Source organism: Salvelinus fontinalis, chromosome 19 (genome assembly GCF_029448725.1).
Source record: "Salvelinus fontinalis isolate EN_2023a chromosome 19, ASM2944872v1, whole genome shotgun sequence".
NCBI classification, from domain to species: Eukaryota; Metazoa; Chordata; class Actinopteri; order Salmoniformes; family Salmonidae; genus Salvelinus; species Salvelinus fontinalis.
In genome coordinates, this window is record NC_074683.1 from 24,127,499 (window position 1) to 24,146,191 (window position 18,693).

General features: G+C 42.0%; 1 protein-coding gene across 1 annotated transcript; it reads left to right on the forward strand.

The window, feature by feature from the left end:
- Nucleotides 1–1,126: 1,126 nt before the first annotated feature.
- LOC129816531 (plastin-2-like) lies at nt 1,127–18,531 on the forward strand. Its single transcript, XM_055871101.1, has 16 exons — nt 1,127–1,254; nt 2,999–3,075; nt 3,262–3,422; nt 3,563–3,692; nt 3,991–4,123; nt 4,226–4,307; nt 4,450–4,615; nt 4,793–4,935; nt 5,041–5,136; nt 7,929–8,124; nt 8,242–8,320; nt 8,409–8,523; nt 17,230–17,363; nt 17,504–17,624; nt 17,772–17,896; nt 18,021–18,531. Exons 2-16 carry the CDS (start codon nt 3,009–3,011, stop codon nt 18,151–18,153), a joined length of 1,881 nt encoding a protein of 626 aa, XP_055727076.1. The 5' UTR covers nt 1,127–1,254; nt 2,999–3,008; the 3' UTR covers nt 18,154–18,531.
- The last annotated feature ends 162 nt before the right edge of the window (nt 18,532–18,693 follow it).

The window sequence follows — 18,693 nt, forward strand, 5'->3', positions numbered from 1 at the left end:
GCTCTTTAAGCCTGACAATGAGCCATCCTCAACAGGGTTGGAAAGTGACAGCCTCAGAGTCCAAGATGAGATGAGGCCTCAGAGTCCAAGAAGTTCAAGAGGTGGACATTGAGGAGGTCCAGGGAGAAGACATGGAAGCCTGAAAGGAAGACAACCAAGCTTTAGTTTCCAGACTATCATTAGTACAGATGTATGTTGAAAATGTTTTTGGGAGATGCAATGGATCATTGGGGATCATTCAATATTCCCTTTCTTTTGTTGTTCAGTGAAATCATCCCATGTGAAGAGTCAACTCATTTAATTAAAGTTCAATTAGTAACTAAATCGTTTTTTAAATTTCTATTGGAAGGAAAAAAATGTGCAATTATGTCTACTTAGGTTTATATTTCTGTCTCCATATGATATTGTAAATATATCCAATGCAAAAAACATCTACATTTGAATGGCATTAATATACATTTGCATATATTTTAGTTAATTCCCATATATTCCCACAGAAAGTTTCCACCTCTGAATATTCCCCAAAATGCACAACCCTAGATGTCACTAAAGTCATCATAAAATACATCACTAGACTGAATAGAACATACACAATATAATATTGTTGTCTCTACCTTCTTGACCTTTGTGCTGTTGACTTTGCCCAATAATGTTTGTACCATGTTTTTGTGCTGCTACCATGTTGTGTTGCTACCATGCTGTGTTGCCATGTATTGATGCCTTGTTATGTTGTTGTCTTAGGTCTCTCTTTATGTAGTGTTGTGTCTCTCTTGTTGTGATGTGTGTTTTGTCTTATATTTATATTGTATTTATTTTTTATTTTTTTAAATCCCAGGCCCCGTCCGCGCATGAGGCCTTTTGCCTTTTGGGAGGCCGTCATTGTAAATAAGAATTTGTTCTTAACTGACTTGCCTAGTTAAATAAAGGTTCAATTGAAAAAAATAAAAATAAAAAATACACAAACCTACACAAACACAAAACTGAGTAGAATATTATTGCCAGACTGATCACTTTGATAGGCCTGTGGCAGACAGCAGATTGCCATATAAAGACATTCCTCTTTGTGAAGTTGTGTTGGTTCGCGTGTCACTTCCTTCCTCGTTTATTTGAATAGATTCATTGTCGCTTGACTTCTGAGGGAGAGACAGTGCACTGCCTGCCTGTCAAGCAGTGAGAGCAGCAGACACACTGAAGGAAGGAAAGTGACACAGACAGACTCACAGACAGATCCGCCAATCAACTCACCTCCCTCAGGTAATTCAATCTCCTGACCTAGGGGCCTCTCAGTGTCACTGTGTTCCTATGCATGTGTCGTTATTACGTTGAATCTACTGGGAAAATGGTCTGTGACTGCATGTTGATTCTGATGAGGATGAATGATGATGATGCATTTCTGTTGCTTTAACAGTCCATAAGGGTTCACAGATAGTCCTGTGAGTGTTAATAGATCGTGTCGTCCTGGAATCTGAGGGCAGCATGTGTAGGAGAGATGCTGATCAATGCGTAGCATTGCCATGTCTTGACTGTAAAGTCAGCAGACTATGGTGACAGAGAGCAGAAGTAAACCATTGCACAGTGATTAAACAGGAAGTATGTTGGGATGTGGTTAGCCTTGCTGCAGCTACTGAAAAGTATTCTAACATGTGAAAGCTAACAGTAACTCAGATATAAATTTACATTTTCTAAAAGTTTCCAACATATCTTCACTATTCATCGAATAACATGTGCATCAGCATATGGAATTGGCTGACACGTGAATTTGTAATCTTTTGAACTCACACTGCTGTAGCCATTAGAAAATGATGAACAAAATATAATATATATTTTGGCTTTCAATTGTGCTTGAAGAATCCATAACACACACTACACTTAAAGGAATGTGCCTTTGAATACAAAACAATTGAGAGGAACCGAGGAAGCACAATTGATTGCTGTATAAAGATTACTTTGAGTGACAGATTGGCTTTGATAAATGTCCACATCATAATATTGTTCCAATAAACCTCTCTTCCTATATCTAATCCATACAAATGTACCTTACTGTTTGATTATTTTCTTACTACATAATGAATAAGCTGTTTGTTTAAAAGAGAACAAGATTTACATGTGAAATCTGCGGTACCATGATTGATGTTTGTGGGTATATCAGTTTTATTTCCATAAAGGCCCTTGATGATTTTAGTGTCTGAGTCCACAGGTAATCCTTGATGACAGATGAGGGTTTTAGGGATTTCAAATCAAGTAACTGGTTTGTTCTGATGAGGTGGGTGACAATGGAAAGAGACATTTGTTACTCATCCCCAAACATCACACCTCGGAGGCAAGCAGAGCAGGCCTAGTTTAAAGTGGGTCTCTGTATCTAACGTGACCTTATATCTCTCACTGTGTCTGTGGTTTACAGCCGTAGAGCTCTCGATGAAGCCACACAGTGAAATGGCAGCCATTCTTCCTGTCTGTTATCACTATAGCAACCTGTACTCCACTCTCAACTCAGACTGAGGCCTAGAATGTATACTTAGTCCTAAGGCAGATGAGGAAGAATTCAGAGGAGTTTCCGATAAACACATACTCACGCACAAACTTTGAGTTGGTCTGGCTAACCACACAGAATGTCACAAGACAAACTTCTCTGAATTGCATAATAGATTATTCTCCCTATTTCACACAAGTTTTAAGCAATATCCTCATGATGACTTTGTATGTGTGTTGTTGGGGATACTTGGAAATGCTAGTTTTGTGATAATGACTTGCAGTTGCAAAGGGGTGTAATAGAGACACATGAATGGTGTGAATTACCTCACCAGAAAAAGTATAAAGCAGCTCACTAGAAGCAGGATACTTTAGAACGAAATAGACATCAGAGCCCAGAACCACTGGGTACAGCAAATCACATTTTGTAGCAATTATCATTGTGACAACATGCAGAAAGTTCCTCCTTGTTGAGTATGTTCAGTATTGTATGGGTTTATAAAGTTGAAGTTGTGTTTGATGGTTTCAGATCCCACAAAATGGCAGCTCCACCACAGATTTCTCAAGATGAGTTGGAAGAACTGAGAGAAGCCTTTGCTAAGATCGGTGAGAACCTGACAGGGAGCCTGAACAAACTCCAATCCTGATTCCCCCATACTAAGATGGAAACTGAAACATAGTTGATAAATCGTAGAATCACTTCACTCTCTCTTTTATTCTGGGTCACTGACTCATTATGCATTCAACAAGGCTACATTTTACATGACCTTTGATTTATCCATCCTGTTCCAGATGTGGACTCTCATGGCCACATTGGCACAGAAGAGCTCAATGACCTGTTCAAAGCTGCCAACCTGCCATTGCCGGGATACAAAGTCAGAGAGATCATCCAGGATCTCACCAAGACAGGAGACCTGCATGACGGCAAAGTCACCTTCGACGAGTTTGCTAATGTAAGTTCAGAGGTCAAGAGGTTAAAATCAATAGCATTTACAAAAGGTCAATGTCAAAGAACAGCAGAACATAGCTTAATACATTTTCACATGACACCAGAGATACATGGTCTCCTCTCACCGTTTTTCATTTCACTAAGGTGGTCCATGGACTGAAGAGTACAGAAGTTGCTAAGACCTTCAAGAAAGCCATCAACAAGAAGGAGGGCATCTATGCCGTAGCAGGAACTTCAGAGCAGTCCAGCTCAGGCACACAGCACTCCTACTCAGGTGACTGCCCCTACTTGTTTCACTGAATGAGAATGCCCCCAAGCTACCTATTTGAGTCACTCTCTAGATATATCTGTAGCCAACATGACACAGGAAGCACTAATCATTCAAATGAGACATACAGAACCACATCTATCTCTATGTCTGGAACATTCCATAAGTACAACAACTCTTCCTGGTCTGTGAAGTCACATAGCTGAACGTCTCTGATTGGCTAATGTATATAAATATTTCCCATAAGTACAAATAATGTATATTGTGCATTCACCCCCATACCCACACCTTTCTCCACTGACAGAGGAGGAGAAGGTGGCTTTTGTGAACTGGGTGAATAAGGCCTTGGAGAAAGACCCAGACTGCAAGCATGTCCTCCCCATGGACCCCACCACCAACGATCTGTTCACCGCTGTCGGAGATGGGATCGTTTTATGGTACTTTCTAACTGGTCTCATAGACTTACTTTAGAGTAAAAACCAATCCCTATGGCAATATTCCATTGATATCTAACTATGCATCTCTCCTTCACCTGGTAGTAAGATGATCAACCAGTCTGTTCCGGACACCATCGATGAAAGAACCATCAACAAGAAGAAGCTCACACCCTTCACCATCCAGGTAACCTTTCAAAGACATTACTGTAACACCACATGACTATCACAGGACAGCAGCTTTGTATAACCCATTGACACAGTAGTTTATTTTCTTTGTCATTATATACACATCTACAGTATGCTGTGTGTGTGCTGTGCTCTAACAGGAGAATCTGAACCTGGCTCTGAACTCTGCGTCGGCCATTGGCTGCCACGTGGTGAACATCGGAGCAGAGGACCTGAAGGAAGGCAGACAGCATCTGGTCCTGGGCCTGCTCTGGCAAGTCATCAAGATCGGTTTGTTTGCTGACATCGAGATCAGCAGGAATGAAGGTGTGTGTGTGTGTGTGTTAAATGTTTATTTGAATATGGGCTTTCAATATGTATGTGTGTTTTATAACTTTTTAACAGAAGGGTGTCTATATCTACAGTACTGTACATCACTTGATCTCTGTAGCCTTGTTTGAATGTATGTGTGTGTATAATAATATCAATGGCGTGTGTGTGCAGCTCTGATAGCCCTGCTGAGGGATGGGGAGAGCCTGGAGGACCTGATGAAGCTGTCCCCAGAGGAGCTGCTGCTGCGCTGGGCCAACTATCACCTGGAGGAGGCCGGCTGCTCCAAGATCAACAACTTCAGCTCTGACATAAAGGTGGGTCACACACGCTATGTCGGATCTGGATTGTCATATGACTGTGTCGCTCCTGGATCTTCCTGTGCATTTGTGATTGTATTAATATTCTGTTTTGCATTACAGGATTCCAAGGCCTACTACAACATCCTGAACCAAGTGGCCCCTAAGGGAGATGAGGAGGGAATCCCTCCTATTGCCATCGACATTTCAGGGATAAGGGTACATGCTCTTCCTACACTAGAAACATCAACCATTGAAGGTGCAATATTTCCGCCATTTCCTGGTAGCTAAAATCCGAATAGTTCATCAAATGTATGTGACAATACAAGCAATGTATAGTGTAGAGCAGGTATTCCCGATCTGGGGTACGCGTACCCCCAGAGGTACGGGCAATGCCGTCGGTGGTACGCCAAATAATAATGTGATCCGCATTTAAAAATGTTGCCTCGTTTCACTGCCAAAAAGAAAATTAAACCATCTAGTGTTCAGTTCACACAATGTCAAATACAGGTAGCCTCGTAAAATATTTAACATCCAATCACAATAACCGTTACTCTCTCGCGTGAAACCTTCACTCTTGTGCAGACATTTAGAAACAAAATTACAATTTGAAAAATAAGTAACGGGAGTTTTTTGAGCGAGAATAAAGACGACTTTCGAGTAGTAAGACATAATATATAAAAGCAACAGATACCATTAATAAGAAGGGGCTAGAAGCGTCTTATATGGTGAGCTACTGAGTGGCTTGGACAGGCAAGCCCCATACTATTGTGGAGGACTTAATTCTTCCTGCTGCTGCGGATATGGCTGGGACAATGCTGGGGGAAAAGGCCAAAAAAACTATACAGAAAATGACTTCATCAAACAGCACTGTATAACGACGCATCAGTGAAATGGCAGGAGATGTTTAGAAACAATTACTGCTTCGCATACAAGCCAGTGAATTATATGCTTTACAGCTGAATTAGTCAACAGACTTGGCGGGCCTGGCACAGCTCCTGGTATATCTCCTTTACATTTATGGGGTGCCAATTAAGGAAGACATCCTCATCTGCAAACAACTGTAAACCAGGACAACAGGAGACAATATTTTTAAAGTACTAGACAGCTTTGTGACATCAAATGGACTTGGGTAGTCAAGATGTGTTGGTATCTGTACTGATGGCGGAAAAGCCATGACAGCGAGACATAGTGGAGAAGTAATGCGCGTGCAAGCAGTTGCTCCCGATGCCACTTGGGTACACTGCAGCATCCACCGAGAGGCTCTTGCTGCCAAGGGAATGCCTGACAGCTTGAAAGACATTTTGGACACTACAGTAAAAATGGTTAACTTTGTTAAAGCAAGGCCACTGAACTCTCGTGTATTTTCTGCACTATGCAATGATATGGGCAGTGACCATGTAACGCTTTCACAACATACAGAGGTGCGCTGGTTCTCAAGGGGCAAAGTATTGACACGTTTTTTTTAATTGAGAGACGAGCTTAAAGTTTTCTTTACTGACCATAATTTTCACTTGTCTGACCGCTTGTATAATGACGAGCTTCTCACACAACTGACCTATCTGGGTGATTTTCTTTCTCGTCTGAATGATCTGAATCTTCAATTACAGGGACTCTCTGCAACTATATTCAATGTGCGGGACAAAATTGAGGCTATGATTAAGAAGTTGGAGCTCTTTTGTCTGCATTAACAAAGACAACACATACTGTAGGTCTTGCCATCATTGCATGATTTTTTTTTGTGTGCAAATGAACTCAAGCTTACGGACAATGTCAAATGCGAAGCACCTGAGTGAGCTGGGTGCCCAATTACGCAGGTACTTACCGAAACGGACGACACAAACAACTGGATTCATTATCCCTTTCATGCCCTGCCTCCAGATCACTTACCGATATCTGAACAAGAGAGCCCCATCAAAATTGCAACAAGCGGTTCTGTGAAAATTGAATTTAATCAGAAGCCACTGCCAGATTTCTGGATAGGGCTAAAAAACTGGATTCGTTATCCCTTTCATGATTCATTATCCCTTTCATGCCCAGCCTCCAGTCCACTTACCGATATCTGAACAAGAGAGCCCCATCAAAATTGCAACAAGCGGTTCTGTGATAATTGAATTTACTCAGAGTATCCTGCCTTGGCAAATCGCGCTGTTAAGACCTTGATGCCCTTTGCAACCACTGTACCCATGTGAGAGTGGATTCTCGGCCCTCTCTAGCATGAAAACTAAATACAGACTGTGTGTGGAAAATGATTTAATACTGAGACTTTCTCCAACACAACCCAACATTGCAGAGTTAATATTCTATGAACAAATAAGGTTTTATATGTAAGATGGCTAAATAAAGAGCAAAATTATTGATTATTATGATTTCTGCCCTGGTCCTATAAAATCTCTTTGTCACTTCCCATGAGCCGTGTTGTGACAAAAACACAAATTCTCATGTTTAATAAATGTATCGTATAGTGTGTGTGTGGCAGGCTTACAATAATGGCAAAAAACTACATTTGAGAGTGCGCTGGCCCTGGTGCTAGAAGGGGGTACGCAGCTGGAGGTTGAACGTTCGAAGGGGTACGGGACTATAAAAGGTTTGGGAACCACTGGTGTAGAGAATCATTGTACCATCTAAACCGCTGTGAAGTATTTTTTCAATAACAAAGAATATTGTGTTTTCAGCTGTTTGAAGCTTGGTGTACAAAACTGAAAATAAAAGACGCAGAAACTAAACTTAAGAACGGGAACCATAGAAATAGTGCACTTAGAACACTTACCCCTTCTTAGACTTGCTATCAATGAGAATGATACATCTATTACTAACATTTCTATGTGAATTTGGTCGGGTCACCCAAAATGTTACATGTTGCAGGTTTAAATTTAGGTTTCAGCCAACCTGATCAACAGACAGTGTTGTTCTTCTAGCCACCTAGGTTAAAAATGCCTGCTAAATTGACCATATTATCAATGAGTGATACATCAGATGTTGCTGTTAAAGATCTCCCCCCCCCCTTGCAGGAGAAAGAGGACATAAAGAGAGCAGAGTGCATGTTGGAGCAGGCTGACCGTCTGGGCTGCCGGCAGTTCGTCACGGCAACCGACGTGGTCCGCGGCAACCCTAAGCTGAACTTAGCATACATTGCCAACCTGTTCAACAAGTACCCTGCACTGAAGAAGCCTGAGAACCAGGACATTGACTGGAGCTCCATCGAGGGTCAGTTTTGGGACCAGACCATAACCCAGTTCCTGAGCATCCCCTCTTCCTGATTATAATATAAACCATATATACAAGGCCAAAACCAGTGTGTAATGCTGTCTCGGCCACTTCCAGGTGAAACCAGAGAGGAGCGCACCTTCAGGAACTGGATGAACTCACTGGGGGTCAACCCTCGTGTCAACCACCTCTATGTGTAAGTACAGGTCACTCCATCTTATTACACACAATTTCCAATCATTTGGAAACCGCACTCATTTAAAGTGTGTGTGCATGTTTTACAGGGACATAGATGATGCTTTGGTCATCTTCCAGCTCTATGAGAAGATCAATGTGCCAGTGGATTGGGACAGAGTAAACAAACCCCCTTACTCCAAACTGGGCAGCAACATGAAGAAGGTGAGACTAGGAACAATACGAGTTCTCCCAAAGTGCGATCATGATTAAAACGATCAATTGTACGTTTTTTTTAACAGTAGAAAACATACACATACAGACGCACACAAATATCAACGACATCACACTTACCCAGACCTGCTCACACCCCCATCTCCAGCACCCACATCACTATCCGCCACATAGCCTCAAACTGCACCATTTTGTTTCTCTCCGTCACCCACGCACTTTCAGCATTTAGATAAGAACGTGTTTTACCTTTCCATTGTGTTAACGATGGAGGTTTGGTTGATTTACAGTTTTTAAGTTTACATTTCTTCAAGATGATTGACGAGGAAAGTATCGTCCAACCCATCGGGTATCTCACTGCACTTTCATATGCTTGAAATATGCAGACAGAATAAAAGTACATTTACATTGTAATACTTATGACAGCCAACTTTCTAACTCCGCTGAAAACTTTTGGACTTTATAGCATTCCCAGAAGGCATTGATTATTGAGTTATTGTTAGTTTTACACTTAATACATGACTCTGTCGTTGTGCTGAAGAATTTTTATATTTTGTATAATACATTCTATACATTAGTTTAAACTGGAATAAGCGTACATTTTCGTTAACCTTTAATTTTGTTAGATTACGTTCCAATATTCCCTCCATTTTGTGCCAATATCAGTTCTTTTTAAGTCTTGGTTCCAATAGATGTTCTTTTTTCTAAGAGATTGACTGTTGGATAGGCTCTCTGCAAAGTTTTGTACAGTGCCTTCGGAAAGTATTCAGACCCCTTGACTTAACTTGTTTTTTCCCCCTCATCAATCTACACACAATACCCCATAATGACAAAGAAAAAACAGGTTTGCAAATATATTAAAAATAAAAAACAGAAATATCACATTTACATAAGTATTCAGACTTGTTACTCAGTACTTTGTTGAAGGACATTTGGCAGCGATTACAGCCTTGTGTTTTCTTAGGTATGACGCTACAAGCTTGGCACACCTGTTTTTGGGGAGTTTCTCCCATTCTTCTCTGCAGATCATCTCAAGCTCTGTCAGGTTGGATGGGGAGCATTGCTGCACAGCTATTTTCAGGTCTCTCCAGAAATGTTTGATCGGGTTCAAGTCTGGGCACTGGCTGGGCCACTCAAGGACATTCAGAGATTTGTCCCAAAGCCACTCCTGCATTGTCTTGGCTGTGTGCTTAGGGTCGTTATCCTGTTGGAAGGTGAACTTTCACCCCAGTCTGAGGTCCTGAGCAATCTGGAGCAGGTTTTCATCAAGGATCTCTCTGTACTGCTGAAGAAATCCCCACAGCGTGATGCTGCCACTACCATGTTTCACCGTAGGGATAGTGCCAGCTTTCCTCCAGATGTGACACTTGGCATTCATGACAAATAGTTCAATCTTGGTTTTATCGGACCAGAGAATCTTGTTTCTCATGGTCTGAGAGTCTTTAAGTGCCATTTGGAAAACTCCAAGTGGGCTGTCATGTGCCTTTTACTGAGGACAGGCTTTTGTCTGGCCACTCCACCATAAAGGCCTGATTGGTGGAGTGCTACAGAGATGGTTGTCCTTCTGGAAGGTTCTCCCATCTCCAAAGAGGAACTCTGGAGCTCTGTCAGAGTGACCATCAGGTTCTTGGTCACCTCCCTGACCAAGGCCTTTCTCCCCCGATTGCTCAGTTTGGCCAGGCAGCTAACTCTAGGAAGAGTCTTGGTGGTTCCAAACTTATTCCATTTAAGAATGATGGAGGCCACTGTGTTCTTGCAGACCTTCAATGCCTCAGATTTGTTTTGGTACCCTTCCCCAAATCTGTGCCTTGACAACAATCCTGTCTCGGAGCTCTACGGACAATTCCTTCGACCTCATGGCTTGGTTTTTGCTCTGACAATCACTGTCAACTGTGGGACCTTATATAGACAGGTGAACGCCTTTCCAAATCATGTCCAATCAATTCAATTTACCACAGATGGACTCCAATAAAGTTGAAACATCTCAAGGATGATCAATGGAAACAGGATGCACCTGAGCTCAGTTTCGAGTCTCATAGCAAAGGGTCTGAATACTTATGTATATAAGCTATTTCTGTTTTTGCAAAATTTCCCAACATATCTAAAAACCTGTTTTCACTTTGTCATTGTGGGGTATTGTGTGTAGATTGCTGAGGATTTTTATTTAATTAATACATTTTAGAATTAAGGCTGTAACGTAATAAAATGTGGAAAAATTCAAGGGGTCTGAATATTTTCCGAAGGCACTGTACAAAACCTTGCAGAGATCCTATCCAACAGATATACTTTTCCCACGGCACTTGCCTATCATATAAATATCCTTTTATGACTCAAATAGGATTCCCTCAAGATGTCTCTGACGCCCAAAAGATTTAAAATAGAAATTTCACAAAAATGAAACTTAAGTTGCATGTATTTAAAAATATCTACATTGGTCAGTCCAAAATTCCCTTTTAATTCTGTCATGGAAATACATGTATTTCCTATTACCAAGTAATTTACGGTGTTTATGCCTTTAGTTTTCCATGTGGACCAATTTTATCTGTGAATTCTGAAAATCTATGCAAGGATTGTTCCACAGGGTTGTGATTTTATGGAGTAATATTGGTTCATTTGGAACATGTTTCATTTTCTTCCATATTGTTATAGTGTTCTTAGCTACGAAGATATTACTGTTCTTAGCTTTATTTTTTGAAAATAGACATGTAAAAAGATTCTGGGGATGAGCATGCACGTCTTCAATATGTACCCATTGGTCCTCTTTAGTGCATTTAACTACAATTAGTATCCAAAACATTAAGAACACGTGCTCTTTCCATGACATAGACTGACCAGGTACATCCAGGTGAAAGCTATGATCCCTTATTGATGTCACTTGTTAAATTCACTTCAATTAGTGTAGATGAAGGGGAGGAGACAGGTTAAATAAGGATTTTTAAACCTTGAGACAATTGAGACATGAATTGTGTGTGCCATTCAGAGGGTGAATGGGAAAGACAAAATATATAAGTGTCTTTGAACGGTGCATGGCAGTAGGTAAGTGCACTGGTTTGTGTCAAGAACTGCAACGCTGCTGTTTTATTCATGCTCAACAGTTTCCTGCGTGTATCAAGAATGGTCCACAACCCAACGGACATCTAGCCAACTTGACAAAACTGTGGGGAAACATTGGAACCAACATGGGCCAGCATCCCTGTGAAACGCTTTTGGAACAGCTTGTAGAGTCCATGCCTAGACACATTGAGTCTGTTCTGAGGTTTATTTGCTCATATAATGTCTGTTATGACCAAATATACTTTTTTAAAGAATGTCTTCGGTGAGGTAATTGGTATTAAAAAGAATAAATATCAATACTTTGGGAGCCATGCCATTCTGAAGAGGTTTATTCTACCTGTAAGATTTTAGATGTTTTTTTAACCTTTATTTAACAAGGCAAGTCAGTTAAGAACAAATTCTTATTTTACAATGACGGCCTACCAACCTCCCCTAACCCGGACGACGCTGGGCAATAGTGCACCGCCCTATGGGACTCCCGATCACGATTTGAGTATTCTGAAAATATTTTTAGCAAGGGGGGCATTGAGTTTTCAATATTGGCCAGGTATATCAGGAGATCATCTGCAAATCAGTTTAGTTGACATTACCAATGCTGATACATGTTACATTTGGGTCCTGTCTAATTCGTTCTGCAAGCAGTTCAACTGCCAGTGCAAACAGGAGGGAGGAAAGAGGACATCCTGTCTTGTGCATTTTTCTAAAGCAATTTCAGCAATTCATGTATTGTTTGTGTATATTTTTGCATAAGGACATTTATATATATATTTTTTTTAATTGACAATTTCAGCTGGAAAGTTGAACGCTTCCAAAGTTTTGAATAAAAAAGTCCATTCAAGACAGATGAAAAGCCTTTTCGGCATCAACAGCCATTATTGATCGTTCCAAGATGGCGTAGCAGTCAGACGTCTTTGTCCTCGTCTTGTCCCGTGTATATATCTTTTTATATATATTTTTTCTTCGCATATATTTTTCTTAACCTCAACTTCAACATACTCTCCTGCAATCCGCCTCACCCAATGTGGTATGGATCTGCTATTTTCTTTACTTTTGAACCGGATCCCCCAACAGACTAGCCAGCTAACTAGCCAGCTAACTAGCTAGTACTCAGCCAGCCACTGCTAGCGGTCATCAGCTAACCTTTAGCCAACAACTCTTGCCAGTCTGCACAGCGCGATTCAAACCAGAGCAAATCGGACTTATTTTTCTCCATATCTCCAGATTCCTACCGCAAGCTCTGAACCTTCTCACCTGGATCATCTCAGCTAGCTAGCTGCTATCCGAGTGGCCACTCCTGGCTAATGTCTCTGTCCAGAAGCAAGAACCAATTAGCTTGGAGCTAGCCTTTGCTAGGCCCATCTCTCGGCTAGCCGACAGCCACTCCTTGGGCTACAATACCTATTTTGCCAATTGGCCTGGACCCCTTTAACTGCCAACACGGAGACCTGCCGATCCATCACGACTGGACTACCGACGTAATCTGCCCAAGGGGGGTTTTCAACTGGCTCCTCCATTGCGACGTTCCCTGAATGCCCATCTGCTAGCCGCAGCCCGCTAGCTGTCTAGAGCATATCGGACTGTTAGCTGAAGAGGCCCATCGGACAAATTCTTTGGCCACAATACCTATTTTGCCAATTGGTCTGGACCCTTTCACCACACGGAGCCCTGCTGATCCTTCACGACTGGTCTACCGACGTAACAGCATGAGGGGGCTACAACAGACTTCTTCCGTCGCGACGTCCCTCAAAGGTCCTTCTGCTAGCTAGCTAGGGCCGGCCCGCTAGCTGTCTGAATCGCCGTGTCTCCAGCCCACCAAATTACTCACTGGACCCCTATGATCACTCGGCTACGCATGCCTCTCCCTAATGTCAATATGCCTTGTCCATTACTGTTTTGGATAGTGATTATTGCCTTATTTCACTGTAGAGCCTCTAGCCTTGCGCAATACGCCTTAGCTAACCCTTTAGTTCCACCTCCCACACATGCGGTGACCTCACCTAGTTTAAATTATGTTTCTAGAGACAATATCTCTCTCATCGTCACTCAATGTATAGGTTTACCTCCACTGTATTCACATCCTACCATATCTTTGTCTGTACATTATGCCTTGAATCTATTCTACCATGCCCAGAAACCTGCTCCTTTAACTCTCTGTTCCGAACGTACTAGACGATCAATTCTTATAGGCTTTAGCCATACCCTTATCCTACTCCTCTTCTGTTCCTCTGGTGATGTAGAGGATAAACCAGGCCCTGCAGTGCCTAGCTCCACTCCCATTCCCCAGGCACTCTCATTTGTTGACTTCTGTAACCATAAAAGCCTTGGTTTCATGCATGTTAACATTAGAAGCCTCCTCCCTAAGTTTGTTTTATTCACTGCTTTAGCACACTCTGCCAACCCGGATGTCATAGCCGTGTCTGAATCCTGGCTCAGGAAGACCACCAAAAACCCTGAAATTTCCATCCCTACTATAACATTTTCCCGACAAGATAGAACTGCCAAAGGGGGCGGAGTTGCAATCTACTGCAGAGATAGACAGAACTCTGCAGGCTAACTATCCAGGTCTGTGCCCAAACAATTTGAGCTTCTACTTTTAAAACTCCACCTTTCTATAAACAAGTCTCTCACCATTGCCGCTTGCTATAGACCACCTTCTGCCCCCAGCTGTGCCCTGGACACCATATGTGAATTGATTGCCCCCAATCTATCTTCAGAGCTCATGCTGTTAGGTGACCTAAACTGGGACATGCTTAACACCCCGGCCATCCTACAATCTAAGCTTGATGCCCTCAATCTCACACAAATTATCAATGAACCTACCAGGTACAACCCCAAATCCGTAAACACGGGCACCCTCATAGATATCATCCTAACCAACCTGCCCACCAAATACACCTCTGCTGTCTTCAACCAGGATCTTAGCGATTACTGCCTCATTTGCCTCATTGCCTGCATCCGTAATGGGTCTGCGGTCAAATGACCACCCCTCATCACTGTCAAACGCTCCCTAAAACACTTCAGCGAGCAGGCCTTTCTAATCGACCTGGCCCGGGTATCCTGGAAGGATATTGACCTCATTCCGTCAGAGGATGCCTGGTTATTCTTTAAAAGTGCTTTCCTCACCATCTTAAATAAGCATGCCCCATTCAAAAAATGTAGAACCAGGAACAGATATAGCGCTTGGTTCACTCCAGACATGACTGCCCTTGACCAGCACAAAACCATCCTGTGGCGTTCTGTATTAGCATCGAATATCCCCCGCGATATGCAACTTTTCAGGGAAGTTTGGAACCAATATACACAGGCAGTTAGGAAAGCAAAGGCTAGCTTTTTCAAACAGAAATTTACATCCTGTAGCACAAACTCAAAAGTTCTGGGACACTAAAGTCCATGGAGAATAAGAGCACCTCTTCCCAGCTGCCCACTAGACTGAGGCTAGGAAACACTGTCACCACCGATAAATCCACGATAATTGAGAATTTCAATAAGCATTTTTCTACGGCTGGCCATGCTTTCCACCCGGCTACCCCTACCCCGGTCAACAGCCCTGCTCCCCCCACAATAACTTGCCCAAGCCTCCCCCATTTTTCCTTCACCCAAATCCAGATAGCTGATGTTCTGAAAGAGGTGCAAAATCTAGACCCCTACAAATCAGCCGGGCTAGGCAATCTGGACCCTCTCTTTCTAAAATGATCCGCCGAAATTGTTGCAACCCCTATTACTAGCCTGTTCAACCTCTCTTTCGTATTGTCTGAGATCCCCAAAGATTGGAAAGCTGACGTGGTCATCCCCCTCTTCAAAGGGGAGACACTCTAGACCCAAACTGCTAGACCTATATCTATCCTACCCTGCCTTTCTAAGGTCTTCAAAATCCAAGTTAACATGCAGATCACCGACCATTTCGAATCCCACCGTACCTTCTCCACTATGCAATCTGGTTTCCGAGCTGGTAATGGGTCCACCTCAGCCACGCTCAAGGTCCTAAACAATATGAAAACCGCCATTGATAAGAGACAATACTGTGTAGCTGTATTCATCGACCTGGTCAAGGCTTTCGACTCTGTCAATCACCACATTCTTATCGGCAGACTCAACAGCCTTGGTTTGTGAAATGACTGTCTCGTTGGTTCACCAACTACTTCTCAGACAGAGTTCAGTGTGTCAAATCGGAGGGCCTGTTGTCCGGACCTCTGGCAGTCTCTATGGGGGTGCCACAGGGTTCAATTCTCGGGCTGACTCTTTTCTCTGTATACATCAATGATGTCGCTCTTGTTACTGGTGATTCGCTGATCCACCTCTACGCAGACGACACCATTCTGTATACTTCTGGCCCTTCTTTGGACACTGTGTTAACTAACCTCCAGACGAGCTTCAATGCCATACAACACTCCTTCCGTGGCCTCCAACTGCTCTTAAATGCAAGTAAAACTAAATGCATGCTCTTCAACCGATCGCTGCCCAGACCTGCCCGTAGTGATGCTGGACGGTTCTGACTTAGAATATGTGGACAACTACAAATACCTAGGTGTCTGGTTAGACTGTAAACTCTCCTTCCAGACTCACATTAAGCATCTCCAATCCAAAATTGCCAATGATTGGAATGAATTGCAACAATCACTGAAGCTGGAGACTCATATCTCCCTAACTAACTTTAAGCACCAGCTGTCAGAGCAGCTTACAGATCCCTGCCCCTGTACATAGCCCATCTGTAAATAGCCCATCCAACTACCTCATCCCCATACTGTTATTTTATTTTGCTCCATTGCACCCCAGTATTTATACTTGCACACTTATCTTCTGCACATGTATCACTCCAGTGTTTAATTGCTATATTGTAATTATTTCGCCACTATGGCCTATTTATTGCCTTACCTCCCTCATCCTACCTCATTTGCGCTCACTGTATATAGACTTTTTCTATTGTATTATTGACTGTATGTTTATTTATTCCATGTGTAACTCTGTGTTGTTGGTGTCGCTTTGCTTTATCTTGGCCAGTTCGCAGTTGTAAATGAGAACTTATTCTCAACAAGCCTACCAGGTTAAATAAAGGTGAAATAAAATAATAATAAATTAAAATAGATAAATCTATATCTTGTTTTTTAGCGTATTGTATTAAACTTTAACATGTTATTGTGTTTGTTTAAGTGTCTAATCTTAATAAACTCTGTTTGATATGGATCAAGTCTGGTAAGACTTTTCCCATTCTATTGCTTATGAGTTTTGTTATTTTTTTGTCACAATTTATTAAACTTACAGGTCTGTAATCAGCAGTAGACTCCAGATTCTCCTGGTTTTAATATAACTGAAACCTTTTTGATACATGGAACTAGAAGCACTGACTTGAGTGACCTGTGTTGTCATTTGTGAAAATAAGGGTGATACTTTGACCCAAAATGTTAAATAAAATTCTATGAGAAAGCCGTTCATTCCTGGTGTTTTTCTCCACGCAAACATTTTAACAGTATCTAATATTTTTTTGGGTGGGGGTGATGTTTTTAGTAAAAAAAATTCTACTGATAATTGCTTCAAGGTTGTTGAGTCTAGAAGGTTTGTAGGATCAGTCCAACTGTTGTTTATTCTGATTTTATATAGATTTTCAAAGAAGCTTTTCAATTGATTGATTGATTGTTTTGTCTGTGCCAGTTGGAGAACTGTAACTATGCAGTGGAGCTGGGGAAGAAGGAGGCCAAGTTCTCCCTGGTTGGCATCGCTGGACAGGACCTGAATGAAGGCAACAGAAAACTCACCCAGGCCCTGCTGTGGCAGCTGATGAGGAGGTAATGCAACAGAATACTGTTAAAATGCTTCAGATTATACATTTTTCCTGTTCCGGTCATGTGATCAGGAAAAACCCCTATGCAGGCCCAATGCATACTCCATAATTCCACATTTAGAAGGATCCATCTCTTTCTCTCAGGTACACACTGAACATTCTGGAGGAGCTTGGTGACGGGCAGAAGGTAAATGACGACACCATCGTCACCTGGGTCAACGATACACTCACACAGGCTGGCAAAGGCACCATCTCTGGATTCAAGGTAGGCTGTACTTCTGCTGTTTAACATTTTCCTGACTGTGGTACCTTTTTTGAAGTTCTAGACTTCATTTAGTCACTAAGCAGTAAAGAAAATACAAATAAATCACACTCCACAGCAATGGCTCAGTGTGTGTCTGTGCCTCTGTAGGATGGGTCCATTGCCACCAGTATGCCAGTCCTGGACCTGATTGATGCCATCCAGCCAGGCTCTATCCGCTATGACCTAATCAAGGTGGAGGACCTGACTGAAGAGGAGAAGCTCAATAATGCCAAGTACGTACTATGTGATGATAATCAAATTTAGGTAATAGCTTGATGAAAGAGAGGAAACGTTCAAGTTAACAGATGTAAAGATATCCCCACTAACACATCTCCTCTTAATCCTACCTGTTGTCAGGTATGCCATCTCCATGGCCAGGAAGATCGGCGCGCGGGTGTACGCCCTGCCTGAGGACCTGGTGGAGGTCAAACCTAAGATGGTGATGACGGTGTTCGCCTGCCTGATGGCCCGGGGCATGAAGAGGGTGTAGGGGTCACGACACCACAGAACACACCACCTGAAGCTATTATCAGCACAACAACCAGAATCAGGGAAAAGAGGATACTAGCTCACTAAGTCAAGACAATTTCAAAAATATAGCTAGTATGTCAAAAAAATCAGGGATTCAAAACTCAGGCCTAATATAGCGAAGAGCAGATAAAAATATATAATACTAGAAATATACCACAAATATCAGAAAGTCAAGCATTTTATTTTTTACACGAGATTAAGCTCTTTCTAACTTTACACTTCTTTAATTGATGCTATTAATGATGTGGTTTTCAATTTTAAATAGAGACCATTTTGCTTTCAGACTGAAAATAAGGGAAACTGATGATTTTTTTTGTATTAAAAAATTATGTTGTTACTTGGTTTTGCTCACACGTATTGTAATACACATACTCTACACCTGTACAATATGAGCAGTCTACTTACAAATAGTTGTTCTGCATTAAGAATCTACTCATGTGATAAACCATCTAGTTCACTTAAAAACAGAGTACACATTCAAAACAGAACCCACCAATCC

Bases quoted from the DNA above. Each gene is read 5' to 3' on its own strand.
- LOC129816531 (XM_055871101.1), top strand. From the start codon at position 3,009: ATGGCAGCTCCACCACAGATTTCTCAAGATGAGTTGGAAGAACTGAGA. The intron at 3,076-3,261 runs GTGAGAACCTGA...ATCCTGTTCCAG, and splicing joins AGAAGCCTTTGCTAAGATCG to ATGTGGACTCTCATGGCCAC. The intron at 17,625-17,771 runs GTAGGCTGTACT...GTGCCTCTGTAG, and splicing joins GCACCATCTCTGGATTCAAG to GATGGGTCCATTGCCACCAG.